Source organism: Caretta caretta, chromosome 1 (genome assembly GCF_965140235.1).
Source record: "Caretta caretta isolate rCarCar2 chromosome 1, rCarCar1.hap1, whole genome shotgun sequence".
Lineage (NCBI taxonomy): Eukaryota > Metazoa > Chordata > Testudines > Cheloniidae > Caretta > Caretta caretta.
Window position 1 is genome coordinate 241,638,586 of NC_134206.1, and position 23,150 is coordinate 241,661,735.

The window sequence follows — 23,150 nt, forward strand, 5'->3', positions numbered from 1 at the left end:
CGTCATATAATTGGTGTTGAGTTACGGCCTTTCCCTGACACAGGCATTCCTTCCTTTTTAACTACGCAGGTGTCTTAAGCCTCCAGCTTTGATATTCAGGCACTTCTTGGTGCATCTGTTCTCCTGACATTCTGTTAGAAATGTTGTTAATTATTGGTGGACATGTTGTTTCTTTAAAAGTGGGCTCAATTTCATATTGTGTCTCCTCCCTCCCTCCCCCCCTCGGGGATGACCGTCTAGCTCAGAGATTCTCAACCTTTTTCTTTCCGAGTCTTTTCCCTCTCCCCCCATGCCCCTCCAACATGCTATAAAACCTCCACAGGCCACCTGTGCCACAACAACTGCTGGTTTTCTGTGTATAAAAGGCAGGGCCAGTGTTAGGGGGTAGCAAGCAGAGCAATTGCCTGGGGCCACAGGGGCCCCCATGAAGCTCCATTGCTCTGGCTTCAGCCTCGGGTGGCAGGGCTCAGGGCCCCAAGTTTCAGACCCGTACAGGCAACGGAGACCTTCTAGACCTTATTTTAAAAGCTGACATTTATCAGCCAGAGATAATTATTCACCTGTCCTCACCTACTGTCCTGGTATCTCATACACTCAACATGGTATTAGAGTGAAGCCTCTGCAACTGAAAACCTACAATGAACAGGAAAAACTCAAGAGTAATCTTCCTCCCAGTAACTGTACAGCTCAGTAACTGCTTCTCCCACTGCCTCAGTCTACTCCTGTCTGTTATCTGTGCTGATGAGGGACCGTACTCATCTGTAGACTGTTTCCCTCGTTTCTGCTTCTCCATTTCTTGTATTTTTTCTTTTCTTTTCTTCTTGTTGTTTCCTTTCTTTCTCACTCTTATGCTTTTTGTCCTCTGCTTGTCTTTTATTTCACCCCTTTCCTCTCCTCCTTCCTCTTTCTCCTCTCCTCCCTCTTCCTCATTTGGTCTTATTGAAGTTGAGCCCAATGCCGGGACACCACGTCGTAGACCTCTCTCCTTCTGCCCTTGCTGTGCCCATGAAGGTAATGTAACCTCACGCAACCTCTATCCCCCTCCACCCCAGCTGGATTTTCATAGCAGCACTAGTCAGCTGGTGACAAAAAAAAATCTATATATCCAACCTCCAAATCCCTTCCTGTCTCCTACCCTCAGTCTCAGTAGCAACCTCTGTAACAAGCTTGTATGAGTGTGCAATTTTTAAAGGTACAGTATCCCTTTTTCTGTTTTTAACTGGGGAAGGGGTAGTCTCAAGGTCACCGGGACATTGATTTGCAGTGGCAGCAGCAGTATTATACGCTAAAGCTCCTGTTTTCATTTGGTGTATTTGATTTCTCTATTCTTCGTCATAGGTGTCTGGGAGACGGGGCGGGGGATGAGGGAAGAGAATCTCCTTCCATAAACGACTGTTTAATTTGTATGGATGGATTAAAGGAATGCTGTGTCCTTACAAAGACCGGTTTGCAAAACTTCCCTGAGCTTTAAAAAACCAACCAACCTAAACCAGACTGGTCTTCCGTGATCCATGTCTTGCTGAGTGCATTCTTGAATTTGTCCCAGATGGAGTTTGTTATAGTAGAGTTTCCATTGCCAAGGCATGGGGTAGGGGGTGGAATGTGATCACAGCGTAACTTTGCTAACCACTTACTCTGCTTTCCATGGTGCTCTCACATCAATTGTCCGCCTTCCCTCCCCAACCCTCCCACACCCCTCTGCTCATTGGCTGTTAACAACAAATACATAAATACATACGATCTATTTCATGGGTCAGTAGCCAGGTGTATTTGGCTGTTTCTTAGAGGCATTTATTTTACATCCTGGCACTGGAAAGAGTGGGGAGACTTCCCAGTGCTTTCATGGCTTCATTGCACTGGACATCTGCATGTCTAAGCTCCCCCCTCCCATGGTCACCTGGGCATATTGTGCAGAGAGGTTCAGAAAAGAATGCTTGGAACTGAGCAACAGATTGGTATAAAATCCAGAGAGCCAGAATCTGTTATGGGGGATCGGGGGGTAGTATCCCCTAAACATTTATTGTTTCTGTGTTTCAGTAGCAGGTATTTCTAAGCAGGGAAGCTGCTGCTTAGCAGGAGTTACTGGATCTCCCATTTGACCTCAGTGTAAGGGCTGGTTGGAGCTAGGTATGGAGGCAGGGCACTGATATGAATTTACTGGTCATTGGAGTGGCACATATTTCCAGCTTTCTCAGTGTTTGGAATTTAAATAGAAAACCTTCTGTTTGGCCATTTCTGGCCTCCATAAGACTGTGCTTAAAAGAAAGAGAAGCTGCTTTTAATATAGATGCTGAGTGTCCATAACGTATAACTAGGCAGAGATGTCAATTAATCTAGAAAGCCTTGTTAGTCTGTGGAGAGAGAGAAGATAACTTTCAGTCATGCAGCTGGTAATGGCCTGCATTATAAATACCAACAGGTGCTCTGCTCAAATCTCTGCACCTTTGAGCTCATTTTGAAGGCCCCCTCTTGAAACAAACTCCATGCAGGCAGGCAGCTGCCCAATTATTTGAGGGGGTCTTCCTGCAGGCAGAGGGAGGGTTCTCCCCGCATGTAGTTCATTGCAGGATCAAGGGGCCCAAAATAGGAATTACCTTGGAAGAGCTTCTATGGTGTATTCTAGGGTCTGAGGCATATCTCAAATCACTATAGAAAGTTCTGGAGAACATAGTGTAGCAATTTAATCTGCACTACATGTGACACCATTGAAGCCTTGCCTGTGGATTATGAGAAAAGGAGGCAGGGTTGTTTCTTTTAAAATGAAATTTTAAAAAATTAGTTCTGAAGTGGGTTCTCGCTCTCTCCTTTTTATGTTAGCAAGCGTAGCATGGGTTTCTGTGTGTGTAGTTCTAATGCTGCTGAGCAATTCTAGGAATAACGTACTTGTAGGATGCAGTGAACTGCTGTTAATAGATGCACTAGGAGAAGACTCACCAAAGAGAGTGGAGATGTAGCAGGAAGGAACCACAGGAGAGGAGAAATCTTCAGCAGATGAGCCAGTGAAAAGGAAGGGTTTCAGTAGAGGTAGGCAAGGGGCCACTCTTAGCCAATAAAAGAACTGATTCAGTTGATGTGACTGAAGGACAGGAGGGTATAACATAAGGGATACAGAGGGTTTGTGGGGGAGGTGGGAAAGGTTCCAGTCAGCATACATTAAAGGTAGTAACATGGAGGAGGTGCAAAAACATGGTTAAAGTTCAAGTTCGTTTAAGGAAGGCTAAATAGAAGTGAGCCACTAAATTATGGGTTTACCATAATGAGAAGAGGAGGGAGGAGCAATGGCAAAAAAGGATTCAGAATGCATTGATCCAAGGAGGAGAGAATCCTTCAGGAGGTGACACCTACAGTTCTGTGCCCTCCTCTTCCTGTGTGCTGTAGGCAAACTAAACGGACCCGGCTTGGGAGTGCTCTAGCAGCATCTTGCTCGGCTTTCTTTGCACATTTTGCCCCCATTTTTGTTCCTGGCTGTCGGGCTCATGGGGATGGCAGGGCATCATCCTGAAAACTTACGAAGTTTCTCTCTTGGCAGGCATGGGGAAGAAGGATGATCCAAAGCTGATGCAGGAGTGGTTCAAGCTGGTGCAGGAGAAGAACGCGTTGGTGCGCTACGAGTCTGAGCTGATGATATTGTGAGTGAGCAGAGGGCTTTCTGCATGGGGTAGCACAGCTTCAGAGATCAGAGTAGCAGCCGTGTTAGTCTGTATTCGCAAAAAAGAAAAGGAGTACTCCAATGAAGTGAGCTGTAGCTCACGAAAGCTGATGCTCAAATAAATGTGTTAGTCTCTAAGGTGCCACTAGTACTCCTTTTCTTTTAGCTTCAGAGATGAGATTACTCACAGGTAGTACTGGCAGGGCCTCCCTCCAGCACTGTCTTGGCTGTGATGGTAAGAGGCCAGTAATAAGTGTTCAGATAGTGGTGTTGGATAGAATGCAGTTCCCAGCCAGTAAGTTAATAAAGGTACATTTTGGAAGAGTCTCTAGTGCAAAAAGAACTCGTGATGAGTGGAAGCACAAAAGGTTTGGTAAGTCCTAAGTGTGAATGTAACCAAAGGTTTGAGCCCTCCCACAGTCCTCCCAGGCGTGTTCCGTACAAAACATCCCTTGCTTGCAGGCTCATCCCCAATCTTTCATCTGTAGTTTTAGTGGCAAGTGGTCTTTGGGGGACGATTGGGCAAACTGTTCTGTTGGTGCAAGGTCCTTGTTTGAATGCAGCCAAGAAGTCTGCATTCCTGTCCTTTCTTTAAATGGGTCCTGTAGTCCTCACTTCTCTGTCTCCAGTGGGACCCCATAGCCTTCCAACTGGGCGCAAATGCTACAGCTCTTTTCCAGCTTAGGAACACCAGAGGCTTCCATAGTGCTTATGCCCCAAAATGCACTACATCCTACTGAAACAAGTTTCTGAGTAGGCAAGACTTGACTTTGGTGTTTCAAAAGCTCAGTGTGCTCTGGGATGCTACTACCAGAGAAGCCCCAAAATGCTGCTCAGATTGGAATCTGAGGAGGCAATGCCCTCAGTCATCCATTACTTGGCAGGTAACTTTTTCTTCAGAGTGGGATGTAGCAGGAGGGAGACTTGCACAGAGGTAAAATGTGGCTTGAGCAATAACTGCAGATGCATCTGCTCCTTCACACTGTATCTGTCTTGGATTTTAAATCCAGCTGGTAACAGTGTGAATAAGATCAGTCTGAGAAAGCAGATGGCCTGGTTGCTGCCCAGCCATGTGAAAAAGGGAATCTGTCTCCACAATCTTCTTCTCTTTCTCTGTCTGCCCACTCCAGTTGAAGACTAGTGATGTGGAAGCATTAAGATTACATTTTAATCAGGAAAGAAACGGCTACACATCTCCAGTGTTGTTCCAAAAGGAGTCAGAACAGTGCTGAAGCAGGGGTCTGGGAAGGTAAATACAATAGGGTGGGAGGAGAGTAAACACCAGAATGTTTTAATTTGCTTAAGTGGCAATCTGTGTGGTGGCTCCTTGCCAGCACAGCATGCACCATCAGTTCATTCTTGCTTTGTTTCTCCTTTCAGTGCTCGAGAATTGGAGCTGGAAGATAGGCAGAGCCGGTTACAGCAGGAACTCCGGGAAAGGATGGCAGTGGAAGGTAAGGGTGAAGAGGAACGGCAATCCATGGAGTATGTTCATGTATCTCTTTCCGGTCCTAGATCCTTTGACACTTTTGACTTTTTCTCCAGATCACCTGAAAACAGATGAGGAGCTATCAGAAGAGAAGAGGATCCTGAATGAGATGCTAGAAGTCGTGGAGCAGAGAGACTCTCTGGTGGCCCTCCTTGAGGAGCAGCGGCTTCGAGAAAAAGAGGAGGACAAGGACCTGGAAGCTGTTATGCTGTCCAAGGGCTCTAGCTTGAACTGGTCCTGAGCTAACATACTCACCTCTGCTGGTCTGTGCTATCCAGCTGGCCTACGCTGAGTTTGCCAGAACTACCTGGATCGAGAGATCTTGAGGGGGAAACCTTGTTAAGGGTTCTGCAGCATGCAGGAATTCAGTTTGAAGCACCCAGAAGCCTTTTGATAATTGGGTTTGGTTCTAGAGGCTTGGGTCCCGCACAACGTCTGCAAACCAAGCTGAAGATGATGGCCTGAGATTGCACAGTCTCTTTGGGTCCTATACAAGGGGCCATTCGCATTTTGTGATATGAGGGAAAGGGGTAAACTTTTTGTAGAGAGATTTATTACCTTTTAATGAGGAAAAACCCTTAACCAAACTGGATTTGCTGCAGTCTGATCTCTCTCCCTTTTTCCACTATTAGCATTTTTTAATGAGAGGGAGAGAAGTGGATACCCTCTCCTGAAAACCACAGCAGCCTGTAGCAGTTCTTGGGGGAGTTAACCAGCTAAAGGAGAGCTACTGAAGCCCAGAGCAGCACCTTTGTTTTATTCTTCCTCCCCACCAAAGAAACAACCCTGAGGCGAGCATTATGCATGGGTGTGAAGGAACACTGGAAAGAGAAAACTTTGGTGGTGGTTGTTTGAAACCTCTTCTGCCCGTCCTGGCTTTTGTGGAGACAAGGGCCTCAGAGGACACTCTCTCTCTCTCTCTCTCTCTCTATCTTACTTTCTAGAGTTATGGTTATGAGAAGAAGAATAGAGAGAGAGTGTGGCGTTCTCCCCCACTTTGCTACATGCTGGACAGAGAGCTACTGCTGGTCTCGTGTCTTCATGGCCACTGTTCAATGGCTAATAAGTTTATCTAGTTTGTTTTTTGTTGCGACCATTTTGACACTGGAAAATACTGACTTTGTGGGACAATGGTAAGTGTTTTGAGGGGCGGGGTCGTCAAATGGCATTCCCTAGCTTTTAAACCCAGAGAGGGAGCCACCTCTGGGTGAAACGTTGTTGAGACTCTTCAGTGTGTGTTCGGTTTTTTCCCCCTCTATTTCATTTTTGCACATCAGAAATGAAGCTTAAGACCTGCCTGGGCCCTCAGTCACCTTGACCCTTTTATGTCAATTAACTTATTTTTTTAATACTTGAAAGAAGATTCATTTTTGTACCTTTTAAGAAACAAATGGACAAATGAGTGATAGGTGTGTGCCTGCTGCATCCCACAACCTCTGCTTCTACATCACAGGACTCTTGTTACTTGTGGCTATTTATTAGTATTGTTATTAATAATGTTACTGTTACACTTCTTGGGTCTGGGAGGAGTGTGTGTTTTAACTCTAGGAGAGCAAGACACTACCGCAGATTGGTCCCTGCTTTGTATACAGGGCAGACTTCCTGGATTCACGTATGCATCCTGCCCTAGCCAAGTCCTTTCTATGATGATCTCCTGCACATCCATGGAGTTGTGAGAAACCAGTAGTGTTCAGAGCAGATTTTCCCTCTATATCCCAGATTCCCTGTCTCTGGACTAACAAACCTGTAATTTATTTAAATACCATTAATAGTTTGTAACAAGAAAACCAAAACTGTGACCTAAAAATTCTCCCCCACCAATAGCTCTCCCTTCCACGCCACGTGAACCCTGCCACTGTAAGAGCTGCCTAGAATGACTTCCAGCTTAGCAAATGAGGCACAATTCTTTCTGCATCTGCCAAAGCAGGCTCCTTTCTGCTCCGCTCTCAGAGCTGCTGCCTTTGATCCAGGAGGGTGCCCGTTGTACTCCTACTTGCAGTAGTGGGCAGGACATACACTGAGCAATCCAGCTACCATGCTGGGAAGGACTCTGCAGTCTGTCACCATTTGGCAGACTCCAGAAGTACACTACATCCTTAACCCTTCCTACTGGGCATAGGGCGTGATGCCATCCCTCTTTAACTTTGAATTTCCTAGCCCCGTTTGTTTTTTGTCACATCCTTAGCATGATCCATTATTAGTATGTTTTTCTCTGGGGTTTAACAGCGAAGGAAGATAGTTAAGCTTGCTTCCTCCGGTATCTGAGAGCGTGTGTCCCATTCGCAAACAAATCCATGCAGCATCATTGAGATTGTTAATGCTATAGCCTGGTGGTGGAGCAGATACACAATCAGTGGGGTCTTTCTCATTTAATCTTCTGCTGTGTCTGAAAGGGACTCTCCCTTCTGCTTTGGGGGGATTCCTTGAGTTACTCGCTTCCTGTGTTCATAAAGGACATGGAACCTTGCTTTTTGGCCATCTGCTCTCTCCAGCAGAGTCCTCTGGATTCCTGTGAGAGTTTGGAGGAGCCCCATGTCTGTTTTCTCGACTTCGCACTGCTGTTAGGGACCCATGCCATGCCCACTGTACTTCAAGCAGAGGAGGAACGGATAGGTCACTCTCCAGAGACCATCTGCAAAGCTGTTTAGTTGGCTGTGGAAACATACCTTCTCCCACCCGACCTCAGTCCAGCTAGCAGGGGCTGAGCAAGCTGTCTCCTGTGCTTCCTGCCCTTCACATCCCAGGGAGTATGTGACCACAAATTAAACCCAAGATCTAGCAAAGCAACGCAGAGAGCCAGCCACTATGTTACTTAATAGTGTTCGTGCTAGGTACCCAGAGCAAAGTTCCAGTGGAACGTCTGAACATAGACCTTCACCTGCCTGTGTAGTGAAGGGGCAAGCTGTAGCTGCAGAACCAGCAGGGGGAGTTTACACACACTGTTTTTGTGGGTTGCACTGCAAAAATGGTGACTCCTACCAAAAAAAACCCCAAAATTTAGGGTGGCTCTTGCTGACTGTTTTCCTAAACCAGCCTTGACCCATTTTAATAGCGCACACTGTCTGAGGAACACAGCTGGTTTTGGACTGGAGATCATTAAATACGCACTGCAAATGAAAAAACAAAAAGCTACCCTGCCCTCCTCATTTATGCTGTATAAAAAGAGCCTCTTAACATAATATTTTTTAAATTGCTGGTTGCTTGTTATAGAAGAAATATGAGGTTCACACTTTTCTCTTTGTGCTGGAGGACTTGAATAGTGATGTCACACAAGGCTCTAATCTGACAACAGCCCTCCCTGCCCCCAGCTAAAAGGGGGGTGGGAAGATGCGTGTTCTTAAACTCTGCAACCCTTCAGGTCTCACTGGCCTCAGAGGAGAAAGTGAGGACCTAATGCACATGTAAAAACAAGAAAAAAAAAGAAAAACAATTTAAAACCAAAATTGAGGCTTGTTTTACCTCATAAAAACCTGTAAAGGGCACAATTTATATTTCCAGTTCAGTTAAATTTTCAGAAAATCCATTACATAAGCACTAGTTTTTAATTAAAAATATTTATTTGTTAGAATGAAATATAGAGACTCTTGTCACGTGAAACGGTTTGGGTGCATATTTTCAAACTGCCTTCTTCTGCAACTGCATCTGAGTAAGGTGTTCTACAGAGTTATCCATTGGGTAGGGTGAATCAGGGCAACTGCTCTGGGCCCCACACTTTGGGGGGCCCCGCGGGCCACTACGATTGGCCAACACAGTCATGGAAGAGATGAATCCGTCACTTCCGCCTCGGGCCCCGCACCCTTCTAGGGACGGCCCTGGTGTTCTAACTCTTTGAGCTAGTAGAGTAGATAATAACACAACTGTGGCAATGTGCATTCAGTAATACGTGCTGTCTTGAATGTGAGGGAGACTAAAGGCCTTCAGCCTTGGAGTCTATTAGTACAAGTGCGTGCCCCCGTAGATAGTACTAACCAGACCATGGGCTGGTGAAAGCTGAGTTTGGAACCTAAGCTCCATGTCTATTCCTTAACTGGCTGAGACTGGGAACGTGCAGGAGGCAGAGTACTATGTCCCTGGGGAGGAAGGAGTCCTAGGCTTCAAACAGCTCGGATGTGGAAGGAGGACAACTCAGCCCTGGGCTAGAGGGACAGGTTCAACCTAATGTGAAGCCCTAGCCCTTGCTTGGGAGAGGAAAGAATAAAAGAGGAAACGGGGGTGAGGGGGAGTCCCCAACCAAAAGAATTAGTTATTTTATTTTGGGGCAATACAAAACCAATTTCCAAACAAAAACCTCATCTCATGGGAACGAGAATATCTTTTAACATGGATTCATTTTTAAGTAATTCACCAATGACTGTAAAAGCCACAGGGTCATGTCCTGGGCTTCAACCCCAGCTGCTGCCCCTGTGATAGGTGGCCTGAAGCTGCTCTTTAAAAAGAAACTCACATTTCAGATGAAAAATGGATTTGGAAGAGGGGTAGGGGTTGATTTGAAAAGCAAACTGCATTGACTAGTTATAATCCCTTAGGGTATCTCTCCGCCGCAGGGGGGAGCATGCCTCCCAGCCCGGGTAGGCAGACACAGACTAGCTCTGCATGAGCCAGCATGCTAAAAATAGCACTGTAGACATTGCAGCACAGGCTACCCACCCAAGTACAAGCCAGTCCAAGCCCGGCGGCTAGCCCCTGCTGCCACCCTTGCCGTAATGTCCACGCTGCTATTTTTATTAGGATAGCTCAAGCAGAGCTAGCGCGTGTCTCTACCTGATCGGAGAGGCACCTTCCGACCTGCAGTGTGGACATAACCTTAGTGCCTGATCCTGCAAACAACATACTACTGGGCATAGCACTGACCACTGTGGGGAGTCCCTTCAGGGGGACGCCACATGGTAGTAAGTACTATTCTTGATAACTCTTTGCAGCGTCGGGCACTTAGATATTACAAAATGTTTCAAGCCAGCTTCTAGAATCCCTGTCACTTGTTCAGTTTCTCCAACACATGGGGAATACCTTTCTCAGTAGCACCTGCCCCTTTGATGCTGCATCTCCGCTGGGATCTTGTGATGACTCGGAGTAGGGCTGCATGAGTTTCACTGTTAGAAAGTGCCAAAGCTGGAAAGTTTCAGAATTGGAAAGTTCTAGAATATGATAACAAAAATACAAATCTGTATAAGACTTACCTTACACCTTGAAGCTTTCCTGTACTTTCCGATGGCAGTGCAGATCTCTTCAGCCCTATGTTAATTCATCCTGGCTTCTTTTTTGTTAATTAATTGTTTTTCAGTTCTATTCGAGATATTTAACATTTATTTTTTACTCATTTACTCTTCTTCCCACTGAACTTAGGATCTTTCTTATTATACTCTAGTCTTCCGAGAACAGCTCCCACCTGAAGCAACGTGATTTCAGAGTTGCATGTCAGGAATGTGATCTCTGTTAGGAGCACAGTACCCAGGGTACAGCCCTGCCTGCTTTGGGCTGTAGCATGCAACGAGCTCCATGGCTTTTAATTTCCATTGTCTGAAAGTGAGCATTAAAAATAGACCTTGATGGCAGTATGCTTAGCCCCTGGGGTCAGTAACAAATGCTCCCTCCCACCCCATTCTCATCCAGTAATCCAGCCCTCCCCAGACTAAGTCTAAATTACAACAGTGCAGGAATAAATAGGGCCCTAATGTTTCACTAAGGAAAAATTCCTGATATCCTTTTCCTTTTTAATAATTTTTTTGCTTGTTCATGACTGTATTGGTATAAGAAAAGTTGCTATGGTTAAGTAATTCTGATTTTATATGCATGGCTGATGCATTGTGCCCTGATTCCTTTGACTAGTCTTATAAAATGAAATTAAATAATCCCCATCTTTGAGAAATGGCTCCTTCTGCTACGGGTCTCTCTGCATCAGAGATGTTCCCCCAATCACTAGAAAGGTTAAACATTCATGAACTGCCCATGCAATAATAACTCTGAATCTCAGAGGTAGAACAGCAAGAGAGCTCAATACTGGCTTCATACTTCCTAATGCACTTTGTGGGCTGAGCTGAAGAACAGCTGGGGCCGGCTCATGGAGTGGCAATGTGTGCTGCCTGGAGTTAAGTTCCCCTGTGCCTGGGATGGGGTTCCCCTGAAAGTACTGGACAGAGTCAGACTCCCCTGTACCTAGAGTGGGAACTGACACCTCCACTCTAAGGGGCAAACTAAGATGAGGCCAGCACTTGTGCTCAGGGCTGGGATCAGGTTGAGTGCAGGGATCATCCTTTCAGAGGTGCAACTCAGGAGCCTGTCCTTGTACACTTGTGAATCGTGAGAGTCAATGCAACTTGGTGAGGCCCAAACCTACTGAAGAGCTGTGCTTCCCTACCTATCCCATGCCTGCTCTGGAGATCATTCCACCAGAGGAAAACCATGCAAAGGGAAAGACATGAATATCTTTCAGCTCTAACTTCCAAATACACTTTTGTCTTTTTAACTTAACCAAAACCCCATTTGTCCAACTGGGGCTGGAGAGTGGCTCTTCTTGTTGCAAACTCCATTGCTAAGCATATCAGGATAGGATTATAGAGCAACAGCAGGTTTTAAAACAGTCACATGAATCTGTTTTTCTCTCCATCTGTCTCTGCATTTCCTGTAAATATTTGTTTGTGTGTTGGCTGTACAAACACCAATGGATCCTCTGTTCACCCCGGCGGTCAAAAAATGAGATTTGCAGTGTCCAGGCCTCCATCAGAACACAGTGCTTGCACAGAGCTAGTTAGCATGTTTGTCTGCACTCTGTGGTGGATTTTAATATTTTTATACATCCTAATCAAGAACATTTTAGAGCATTTGAAAGGTCTAGATTGCATGATCTGGAGCAGCCGTTGGTTCCATTTTTTAACAGTTGATTCTAAAACATTCACCACCACCTCTTTGGTTAAAACTTTTAAAATGAATTTTTGATTAACTGTTTACATCGGCTGCTGATGGATAAGAAACACTGCATAATTTAATCTCGTATGTAAAAATATGAAAAGCCACAACATGGCTCTCAGGAGTTGGAACTGTTACCATCTGCAATAAAAAGAAGTCTCTAAGTATACCATGAAACAGCCTGTATATAATTCATGGGAGAGATCACTTCCTCCTTGACTGATGCACGATAACAGAGATTAAATGCTTTCTGAATGTTCCTGCTTTTGGAGATGCTTAGAATGGTGCTATATAGGAAGTGGAGTTGAACAGACAAGGATGTCATGAAAGGTGTAGATGTGAAGGGGAAAATGCCATGCCATGCTGTGATGGCACTGCAGTAATTTAAATAATCTCTCACTCTCTGTCTGTCTGTCTCTCTCTCTCTCTCTCTATATATATATATATATATATATATATATAAAACGTATGTATATGTGTGTGTGTGTGAAGTCCAGTCCAATTGAAGGGATTTGCTTTGGCACCTATCCCTTGGGATATGAGTGAACGCTGATATTCAGACTGTTCAAGGCTTTTATAGTTGGTGAGTGTGGAGTGTTAACAGGAAAGTGTGTATCCTACGCGTATAAAACATCCAGCCTGTTTTCTTCAGTTTGGTTGTGTTTTATTTTTTGTTTTTTATGCACACTTGCTTTGTTGGTGTTGAGATTTTAGCACCTCAGGTGGCCAACTGAACTAAAAAATAAAGTCATTCATTATTTTTTTTCTTTTTGTTGCTGGAGTTGCCATTTGTTTCACTTACTGTTTGTTTGCTTGTTTCCATGCTGGACTTCAAAAGGGGGAATAAAGGAGCGTGAGAGGTTGATCCTGTCATGAAGGCACAGGGCTGGGTGGCAGGAGACCTGAGTTCTGTTCCTGTCTCTGCCATGGAGTTATCTTGTGACCATGAGCAAGTCACTTATCTTTGTGCCCCAGTTGAAGTATGTGAGTTCTTTTGACCTGAGATACAACAAACAAGTCTGCTGTTCTGATAAAGCCAGAGGTGAATGTAAGCCGGTACGCTGTGCTGGACCAGACCGGCTTCCCCGGTGGCAATTTAAAGGGCCCAGAGCTGCTTCTGCTGCGGGGAGCCCCAGGCCTTTTAAATCACTGCTGGAGCTCCGGCAGCAGGGCTTGAGCATTGCTTTAAAGGGCCTGGGGCTCACCACAGCAGCCGGAGCCCCGGGCCCTTTAAATCACCACCAGAGCCCTGCTGCTGCTACCCTGGGGCTCCGGCAGCCAGGCTTGGGCAGCGATTTAAAGGGACTGGGGCTCCCCACTGCCAGAGCCCTGGGCCCTTTAAAGTGCCGTCCGAGCCCCACTGCCAGAGCCCCGGGGTAGCGGCGGCAGGGCTCCTGCAGTAATTTAAAGGGCCCGGGGCTCCCCGCAGCGGCCAGAGCCCCAGGCCCTTTAAATCTTGATTTAAAGGTCCTGCCTCTTCTGGTTGAGGCCATGCCCCCACTCAGGACTCCGGCGTACTGGTAAGTCCTTTAATTTACTTTCACCCCTGGATAAAGCCCAGCACAATGTCCCATTCTTTCCCCATCTCGTACATGATTTCTCAGTTCTTCTCCAGGGGAGGAGCTGGCAATGGCGAAAGATGAAATAGCCTAGAGGGTGCTGGCAGGGTGGGAATATAGGAACCAAATGAATCCTAGGAACTGGCACCAGGCCATAAATGTGGGAGAGGGGAGCTAATGTCTAAGTTGCAGAGGGGTGTTGTGCCAGTTGTGAGCCCTCTTTCAAAGGAAATGCCCATTGTTCCTCAAGTTGCTGCAGTGTGTGTTTCTGCCTAGTGGAGAGCCATGGAGCCAGCAGATGTGGTGCTGACCACCTTGGAGCAGCTGGTTTTCCTTTGGAGTCATAAAATCAGAAGGAGCTGCCTTCATCTGCATTAACTTAGTGACATGGGCCATTGATATCAGATCCCAGCAAAAACCTCTGGTCTGGCTCTGCCCTGGCTCCATGCATAACACTGGTGCATGCTCTCATCTCTAGTCTCTTACAGCATTAGATGCCATGGTGTGAGCGATGTGCATTCACTCGCTGCTTTCCATTAAATGTTCCTGCTCAGTTCTGGTGTGCAATCCTATCCCCTCACCTCAGTCTGCAGTCCCAGCATAAGCTGTCCCTGCTCTCCTTGCTGTATTAAACCCACCCCACACTGCAAGTGACACCAGCGCCTGTGCCGTTCTAGGCCTCTATACCATATGCAATACACATTCCATTCGTTATACCAATGTGCGCTCCGCTCCCAGGCTCCTTGCTGTGTGCATCTTCGGGGCTGATTAGCTACAGTATCTGCAGCTGTGGAGCAATATCTGCAACAGATTGGAAGGATTCAGAGACTAGTCTGTTTGCCTTCAGTGGGGAGAGCCTTCCAGTCTGAGTTATACCTGTTCTAAGAGAACAGGCTTTGGCCGCAACTGGTAGGTGATGTTCCCTTAATGAATGAGCCCATGTGATACAGGGTTGGAACAAAGGGGCTGGGAGCACAAAGAAACTTGGTTTCTAATCCCAGTGACACTGCTGACTGAGCATATGACTAAGCAAGTCACCAGATCTGTCATTGCCCTGTTCACCCATCAGGAAATTTACAGGCCGTTGGGAGAATCCCAGCTGGGGAAATCCTAAATGTTGAAAGTAAAGCTTCGTGCAAACTTCTATTCTTCTTTACAGTAAGTAAATAAACCATGTTTTGGAAAATACAAGCTGCCCTGCTATGCTGATGAGGCTGGGAGGAGCTGATGTGACACACTGGCTTTGCGCTGACTAGATTATTCCTCACTGTTTGACAGCTCCTTCTCCACAGACTGACTGACTGGGGATGCCATCACGTCTGCCCTCCAGGTGGCAGTGGGGAAACAGCTCTAATCTTTTTAATATAGAAAGATCAGAGGTGGCCAACCTGTGGCTCCAGAGAAACTAATATGCATTTTTCAGAAGCCAATATGCAGCTCCTTGCACAGACACCAACAAAGGTGCCAACTTTCCAGTGTGCCAGGGGGGAGGAGGGTGGTGTGCTCACTGCTCAACCCCTGACTCTGCCACAGGCCCTGCCCCTACTTCACCCCAAGGCCCCCACTCCTTCCTGACCCCTTCCCTGAGCCTGCCTCGCCCTCGCTCCTCCCCCTCCCCCCAGAGCCTCCTTCATGCCACAGGAGGCATGAGGAAGGAGGGGTAGGCTCTGATCAGCAGGGCTGCTGGCAGGCGGGGCGGGGGGGGGGGGGTGAACTGATGGGGGGGCTGCTGATATATTAATGTGGCTCTTTGGCAATGTACACTGGTAAATTCTGTCTCCTTCTCAGGTGCAGGTTGGCCAGCCCTGTGATAGATCCTTGTAAGCTGGTGTCAAATGCTCTGACACCAAATGTCTGTCCTGACTGGCTCTGGTCTTTACTCCACTTTGGAGGCAGCTACAGTTGCCCTGGGAAAGATTTCCCTGGTGTCAGCCAAAGAGGCTATATTTGGCTTGTAGGGGGCCTCTCTCCTGTTGTTCAAAAGGAAGATGGATAGAGAGGAAAGATGGTCTCTGGTTAAGGCACTGGATTGGGAGTTGAGATCTAAGTTAAATTCCCAGCTTTGCAAGTGACCTGCTCTGTGACCTTGGGCAAATCACTTCCCAGCTCTGTGCTACAGAGTTGTTTGTAAAATGGAGATATTTGCTTCCCCCCCCCCCCCCCCCCTGTCTTGTCTGTTTAGATTGTAACAGTGGTAGGGGCTCTCTCCCACTGTGTCTGTACAGCACGTAGCACAATGGGGCTCTGAGCTCAGTTGGGGCCTCCAGGTGCTACTATAATACAAATAATAAGACGAGCCTGACAAGGATTCTGGTTTTTCCACTTCAGGAAACAAATACGCCTGGCCTGGAAAGGACCCCTAGGTAGAGGAAGGCTACACTCCCTATATCTACCACAGGTTGGCTACGGGCACCTGGAGGTTGTAAGAAGAGGAAGAGACCACAATGAAAAGACAGGAGACCCAAATCAGTAGCTCAGGGTGGCAGTAGTTTTTGCTTTCACTTTCCATTTATATGAAAGAGCACTCCAGGAAGAGGAAATATTTTGCAGCGTATACATTTTGCAACATGCTGCTGTCTCATCCCCCACACGCAGCCTTACTTATTCACCCCACCCATTCTGCTGGGCCCTTTTTCAGAAGGTGAGAGTCGAAGCCAAAAGAGGAGTGGATCATTTGCAAGTGCTTTGAGTTCCGCAGTGGCTCAGGTAAAGGGTTAGAGGGAGGTTTATAACAACATCATCGTGAAGGGACGGACGTGGGGGGCAGGGGAGAGGTAAGGTCCTTTCTAGGGACTGATGTGTGGGGATGTGACATGATACAGTCGGGGTATGAGGCCATGATTGGTGAAGGCTCTTTTATGGCATGGGGCCTGTGTGCCCAAGATTGATTGGGGGGGGGGGGGATTTTCAGTGAGGGCATGGATCTATCTCTCTTACAGCTACTGTAAGTGGGAAAGCCAAATATCTTGGGTTTTCTAACCACTTTCCAGACAAAACAATTTCTCCAAAGAACCCTTAACTTACTAGGGGGATAACCATAGCAAGCACGAAAGGGGAACTGTGTGTTAATGGAAAGCTGTCTCTATGACTTCTATCACACACACAATTTGTTTTGTTAACAGTTCTTGCAATGAATGTTGTGTGTGGTTGACGGGTTAAGTAAGTGCATCTCTAGGTCCCATGTATAGGAGAGGGCAGGCTTATTCCTTAAAGGGTGCTGCTTCACAGGCCCAAGTGAGACACCTTTCAAGGTAGGAGACCTCAAAGGGCTCCCTATCAGCATCACAGCAGGGGACTTCACACCTGCCACAAGAGCAGGAAAACTCCACTCTCCTTAACCCCCCTTTCCAGTGAGGAACGCCTCAAAATTGGGGGAGGGGGAGTGTTCCCTACACTCTCAACTTTATGGAAAAATCCTATGGAATGTAACAGGAATGAAACTAATACAGCTTTAGAGCAGGGATTCTCAACCTGCAGTTGCAGCTAACTTTGTCCTTCCATAGGGCTAGATGGGAGGGGGAGGTCCCCAGTATGGAAAAGTTTGAAAACCACTTTTCTGTAGAACTTAGTCTAAAACCCTATAGAATTTAATGAAGAATGATCTCCTTGCTATAGGTTTTTTTTTAATCATCCTATAGATTTCTATAAGGTTGTCCCAAAAAAACAAACTCCATGGATAAAATGTACTACTGTCTCTTACATTCTCCATAAGGGTGAAGGATCATTTGGACATGGGAAGATGGACATAAAGAGAGGAAAATGGCCATGGACTGTGAAGGAGTCCATTGCCAACTCTGGAAATGGTGTATTTCTTAAAGCCCCAGTAGCTGGAGTCATATGATTGGGGCAGAGCTTGAGTCCTTTTGTTGACACCAGTTTGGATCTACTTGCTTAGGAGCAGCAAAGGGGAGGCGGGATGTCACTATACTCCAGCTGGGACCTTTCGGCCTGTGGAGCAGTAAAAGGCTCCTTTCCTGCCTCCTGCACCCCTCCCTCCCCCGCAGTGTCTTGTGGGAACGAAGGCAGAGTCAGTAGCATTGATTATAGAGGAAGGAGGGAGAAGGCTCAACAGAGGGGGGGCTAAGGTCCCGCCCCAGCTGGGTCTGAGCAGAGATCCAGCAGCTGCTGCCTCCCTGGCCATGTCCAAGACAGAAGTGCAGAGAGCCTTGCAGCCAAGGACCCACCCCCCCACAGGAAGTAAGAGACAAGGGTGCTCATGTCCCTCTCCAATAAGGAAGCGCCTGCTCGAGTCCATGTGCTGCGGGCTGGGACGGGAGGCCCTAGCACTTCCCTGAACCCTTGTCCCAGGCAGGGTAGCCACTGGGGCTTTCTACAGGGGTGCTGGGGGCTCCATAGTAACTCCCCCTCTGCTGAGATGTGCCAAGCCTGGGCCCCTGGAACCAGGGCAGGCCACAGCCCAGAAAGCACAGGGGGAGGTATCTGCGGATCCCGAGCACGCTGCTCTCTGTGCAAAACCCTGGTGCTGCATGGTCCCTCCTCCTGCAGGGGGCTTGGGGAAGTGCCAAGGCCTGCCCTCCCATTCCACAGCACTGACACTCTGGGACAGACTCCCCAGCCCAGGGCCTTCTATGTGGGCCCTGGGGCCCAGGGCCACTCACGGTGTCTTGGGCGTGGCTTGGACTGTAGGTGGCAGCTGCTGGGCCTGGGGCCTAGCCCCCCTCCTTTGCCAGAAGTACTGGGGGAGCTCGAATGCCCTTCTAGCCTGGTCCAGCGCTAATCAGGTGAGAATGTTAGTTTTCACTTCCTTTTTCTTTGAGGTGTCTAGTCGGTATGGTGGTAAAGAAAAGCTAGAAGCATGCAGTAAGTGCAGCCTAAAGGCTCAGAAACCAGCGAAGAAAAAAAAGCACCCCCCTTATTATTCAAAACACTGGTGATTGGTTTAAAAATCTCTTTATTTACAAGGCGAGGGGACCTTATTCCTATTGAATGAATAGGGTTGATAATACTTAATTTTCAAGCCAAAATGTAATCTTGGTCACCAAAAAACTCCCCAGCTAGGATCAGAATGGGGACCCCTCTGTCGAGCAGCACCGAGCCTGGAACTGTGTCTGATTTCACCTCTCTCCCCGCCTTGCCCCTGCACGAAACGCTGCGGGGTTAGACAGAACCGAGGCAGCCCTGGCCTGCTGAAATATTTGCTGAGCGGTTCCTCTTTTGCTTAGCTGCGGGGACCTGAGCCTAGGGGGCCGAGCCTCCTGTTCGAGCCGCATGAGACAGCAGCCAGTTGCGTCAAGTGTTGGTGATTTCCCCCGGAGATAGCAGCAGGGGCCCCACTGCAAGCAGGAGGTGGCGTCCTCTTTGCCCACCTGTGCACGGGGGAAATTCCTGTGCACGGTTGAGTCGCGTCTTGCTGGCACAGTGCAGCCACCCACCAGCCTGCAGCGTTTTGAGACTGGCCGCCCTAGGAACGGCTCCCTTCCCCCCCCCAGCGCACAGCCATGAACCTGGCTCCTCTTCTCCACTCCCTCAGCCCTTCCCTCCTCGCGGGGCAGCTCCGCTTGCTCTTGGCCCTTCGGCAGGGATCCCTTCCCCCTCCCAGCAGCATGTTAGTGGGCCTAGGCCTTTACCCAAGGGCTGTGCCTGCCTGATGGCTCGATGCCACAGCGATGGGCTCCCTGGCAATCCCTGCTAGCAGCTCTGCGCTGTCTCCCCCACGGGCACGCGATGCAATTGTCCCTGGGTGGTAAAAAAATAAATAAATACCCCCCCCCCCCCGCACACACACCGGCTTGGGACTCTCCAACCCTCCCCCATATTGCTCTGGGGCTTGGCCCTAATTTCCTCCCCCGGTGTCCCCTTTGGGAGCAGTTGCCAGGTCCCTTCCCCCAGCATCTCCCCGCAGGGCCCCCCCGCGCTGCGATCCAGCCCGGGGCTAGGTCCCGCCCCCCTCCCCCAGCGCCCGGGGGCCCGCGCGGCGCCGGAGCACAAAGCGGCCGCTGTCTCTTTAAGCGGTTTGGAGGGAGAGCGGAGGAAGCTCCCCCCACCCGGCGGCTGCCGAGCTCCGCAGGCCGGGGCTGCGCGTTTGCCCGGGCCCCGCAGGCAGCGGCGCGCGGTGAGTATCCCCCGGGCGCCCCCGCTCCGCAGCCGGCCCCGGAGCTCCGCCTGCATCCCACCCCCGCCGCGGGAGCCGGGCCGGAGCCGGCCCCGGAGCCGCCGGGGCTCCCTCCGCGCGAGGGGCGGGGAAGCCCGCGGGGAATCCGGCTGGCGAGCGGCCGGCAGCGCCCCGGAGGCTGCAGTGGCCCGGGGCCCTGGAGCCGGGGTGGCGCCTGCCCCCGTGGCCGGGCTTCGCTCCTGAACCCCCCGCCACGGGGCAGGGCGGCCTGGTCGCTCGGCGGGGCGGGCTTGTGGGTCTCACGCTCCGGAGCGAGATGCCCAGAGGCTGTACTGGAAGGTGGGTTTCAAACCGATCTTCGCCCGCACCCCCCCCCCAATTCCCCTCTCTCGCCCCGGTGCCACCTGCCTCCAAACCAGGGCGGGGGCGCTAGTGGTGACCAACGTGTCTTTATTCCTTTCCCGGTGTGCTGCCACCCCCAGCACAGAGAGCGCCGCAGCGAGCGCTTGTAACTCTGCGGGAGCTAGAGCGTGGGGCTGAGCCGTGGGTTACCGCCCGTCGGCTGTTTTTCCGAGAGGTGTTGGAGCTCAGCCTCAGGTCACTGGCTTGATGCAGCGGTGGCGGGGTGAGGTGCTGCGCAGGGCCCGTGTTAGGCAGGAGCTCAGACTGGGCGGTCGGCATAATAGTTCCTCTGGCCTTAAAATGTACAAGCACCAGTGCCCCCAGCCTGTGAGAATCCGGCGCTAGTAACAGTGCTGTGCTCCGCTTGTTGTAATGGCTAAGGCAGTGCCAGCCCCCACTCATACCCATGATGTGCCTGTGTCCCGAGTAGCTGGCACAAGGTATTTTTCAGGGGATGCATCCTGATGGCAGGGCACCTTGCTTTCAGGCTGGCGCAGTGGCCTGTTTCACAAACAGCAATGTTAATGCGAGTTAGTCAATTTTAAAAAAAAGAGTGGGCTCATGGCCAGGGCCGGATTAATGCAAGGGCTTTAGGGGCTGCAGCCCAGGGCCTCGGGCTAAGCACCCCCCCCCCCCCGGCAAAAATAAATCCATAATTCTATACAATTCAGTGTCAAATTCATAATTCTATACAATCGCAATCAACTGGTCAATCCTGGAGCCTCGATCGTGATCTCTGGGCTGCTAAAAGTCCAGTGGCATAGCAGGGCTCAGGCAGGCTGCCTGCATGCTGTGGCCCCACGCCGCTGTTGGAAACAGCTGGCTGCTGGCACATCTCTGGCCAGATTGCCCCTCTCCTGTTCAGCCTTGTGGGGAGTGTCTCTGCAAGGCCCTTTATGCTGCCCTGGTGAGTGTTATACAGTGCTTCCCATAGTCTGCCTTCTGGTGTCCTCTGGGTAGGATGACCAGATGTCCCGATTTTATAGGAACAGTCCCGATTTTTGGGTCTTTTTCTTATATAGGCTCCTATTACCCCTCACCCCCATCCCGATTTTTCACACTTGCTGTCTGGTCACCCTATCTCTGGGTAGGATCCTTGTGGAGAGAAGAGGAAGAGATTAACCCTGTAGCAAAACTAGGAAACTCCTGCCTGGTTGTTGCTTGACTGCTTCCGCCAAAGCTCCCGTTTCTGGATTTCCATGGCCATGGTTGCATTCAAGTTCACATCAGAGGAATCCAGGAATGTCACCTCCAATAAAAGAGTGAAAATCAGACAGTCTGCAGGCTTGGAGTTTATGCTGGCTCTTACTGGGTTTCCCTATACCAGGAGTTAAATGATTGCATAGTGCCATCCCCATCACCATATTCAATCAGCGCACTCCTCTTTCCCCTCAGGGCCTGGTTTGCCCTGGTCGATTGTTGTAAATTCAGCTGTTCCTTTACTCACCAGGAGCAGCACGCAGACCCGTATGCTGCAATGATAATGTTAAATAATATATTTTGGTGTGTCTGGATGGGGTTTGGAGAAGAGAGATGCTTGGTGTGGTGGAGGGTGACAGCAGGGCAGTGGGAGCAAGAGGGAGTTGAGTGAGCAAGCACTCTTCCAGAGAAGGGCTTTTTAGAGTGTGCAAGGAGTATATGTAACTGCTCTTACATGAGGTGACAGTGGGTTTTGAACCTGGGATGGTCAAAGTACAAGAACCTACAGCTTGATCTTTAGGATGAGGTGCTCTACATAGTGGTTGTAGCAGACTCTTCTGTAACCTCTGTAGAGCCGATCAAAATGGTTTTTAACAGAAAATGACTACTTTTGACAAGTTTTTGCAAATGTTTTGATTTCCTGCAGTCGATATTTCAAAAATTTCATCTGCCAGTTTTTCATCCAAAATTAAGGGGGGGGCCGGGGGGACTTTCAATGGAAATGACAAAAAGTGTTTTTGTTTTTTGTTGAGTTATTTTTTATGGGAAAAGAAATAATATACTGTCCAGCTCTCTACTGCTTAGGTGAAGGAGCTGCTGGTGGGGCGGGGAGCACAAAGATCTACACCGGGCCAGCCTGGGTTACACAAATAGAGGGGGAATGGATTTTATAAAAAGATGCATCCATAATAACCAAGTACCTACGTGACCTTTTCTAACCCATTGTCTGCACAGCCTCCTATTTCCCCCACCTGTTGCCTGTAACTGTCGCTTGCTCCATCGTGTCTACTGTTATTATTAATCATATTTATTACGCCTAGGGACCAACCCAGAATGGGGCTCCGTTGTGCTAGGCGCTGTGCAGACACAGTTTGCATCATCAGATTGCAAACTCTTTAGGGCAGGTTTTATGTTGTCATGTGGCATGCACGGTTTCCCACACACTGGGCTCTACTCTGAGATTAAAAGCACACACATATTTACTACTTAGGTGTGGCTTGTACTGAAAAGTGACTATATAAAAATGGCACCTTCTCACTCCACTGATCCTGTCTGTGGATATAAATCTGTTGTAATTAGAAATCAAAAATGATTTTTTTTCCTGCTTTTTACTTGAGTTAGCCCAGCTGGAGCCAGCACCACTGAGAGGGTGAATTTGTTTCTATTCCTCCTTGTGCATCATCAGGACAATTGTTCCAAACAATTTGGCGAGCCCACTGAAGGCAACTGGGGCTGCACAGGTGTCATCAAGCCTTTAGAAACGCTGTTACTGGCAATGAGGCCTATCGTGCATAGGAATAGGGTTGCATCCATTTAAACAGTGTGTGAGCTCACTAGTGTTTCTCACCATGTTCTGTGTTAGTAGCCTTCAGAAATAGTCATGCAGCAGCAGGTATGTAGCTAGGCCTGGCATGTGTGTGTCTTTTTAAGAAGCATGGTTATTTGAGACCCAACTGTGCCCATGTTGTTTCCTCATATTGTTTACTTTTATGTAAACAGATGATAGTGCATAAGAAAATGAACCCAGCTTGATTCTTGCATCTCGGCATGAGTTTGAAGGGCTGGTAGTTCAAATAAGTTTTGTTTTTTAAGAGAGTGAGCACTTTTGATCTGGAATCAGCAAGAGACAGAGCCAGGGACCACACAGTACCATTT

At 48.6% G+C, this 23,150-nt stretch overlaps 2 protein-coding genes across 8 annotated transcripts in view; both read left to right on the forward strand.

Annotated features, from left to right (window-relative positions):
* Nucleotides 1-12,808, forward strand: part of MICAL3 (microtubule associated monooxygenase, calponin and LIM domain containing 3) — a 248,532-nt gene extending 235,724 nt beyond the window's left edge. For 4 of the 6 annotated variants that reach the window (XM_075122272.1, XM_075122273.1, XM_075122274.1 and 1 more), the window contains 4 exons: nt 946-1,011; nt 3,530-3,629; nt 5,030-5,103; nt 5,195-12,808. In XM_075122272.1, coding sequence (XP_074978373.1) covers nt 946-1,011; nt 3,530-3,629; nt 5,030-5,103; nt 5,195-5,379 — 425 coding nt within the window. In that variant the 3' untranslated portion in view covers nt 5,380-12,808. The remainder of the gene's footprint in view (nt 1-945; nt 1,012-3,529; nt 3,630-5,029; nt 5,104-5,194) is intronic. The other 2 variants (XM_048828101.2, XM_048828130.2) reach the window with 1 other exon arrangement.
* A 5,519-nt stretch (nt 12,809-18,327) lies between these two features.
* Nucleotides 18,328-23,150, forward strand: part of BID (BH3 interacting domain death agonist) — a 37,181-nt gene continuing 32,358 nt past the window's right edge. Inside the window, exon 1 of one of the 2 annotated variants that reach the window (XM_048828626.1) lies at nt 18,328-18,342. The gene's annotated coding sequence lies outside the window, so the exon portion shown is untranslated. Of the gene's footprint in view, nt 18,343-19,558; nt 19,674-23,150 lie in introns of those variants that run through there. The other variant, XM_048828621.2, reaches the window with a different exon arrangement.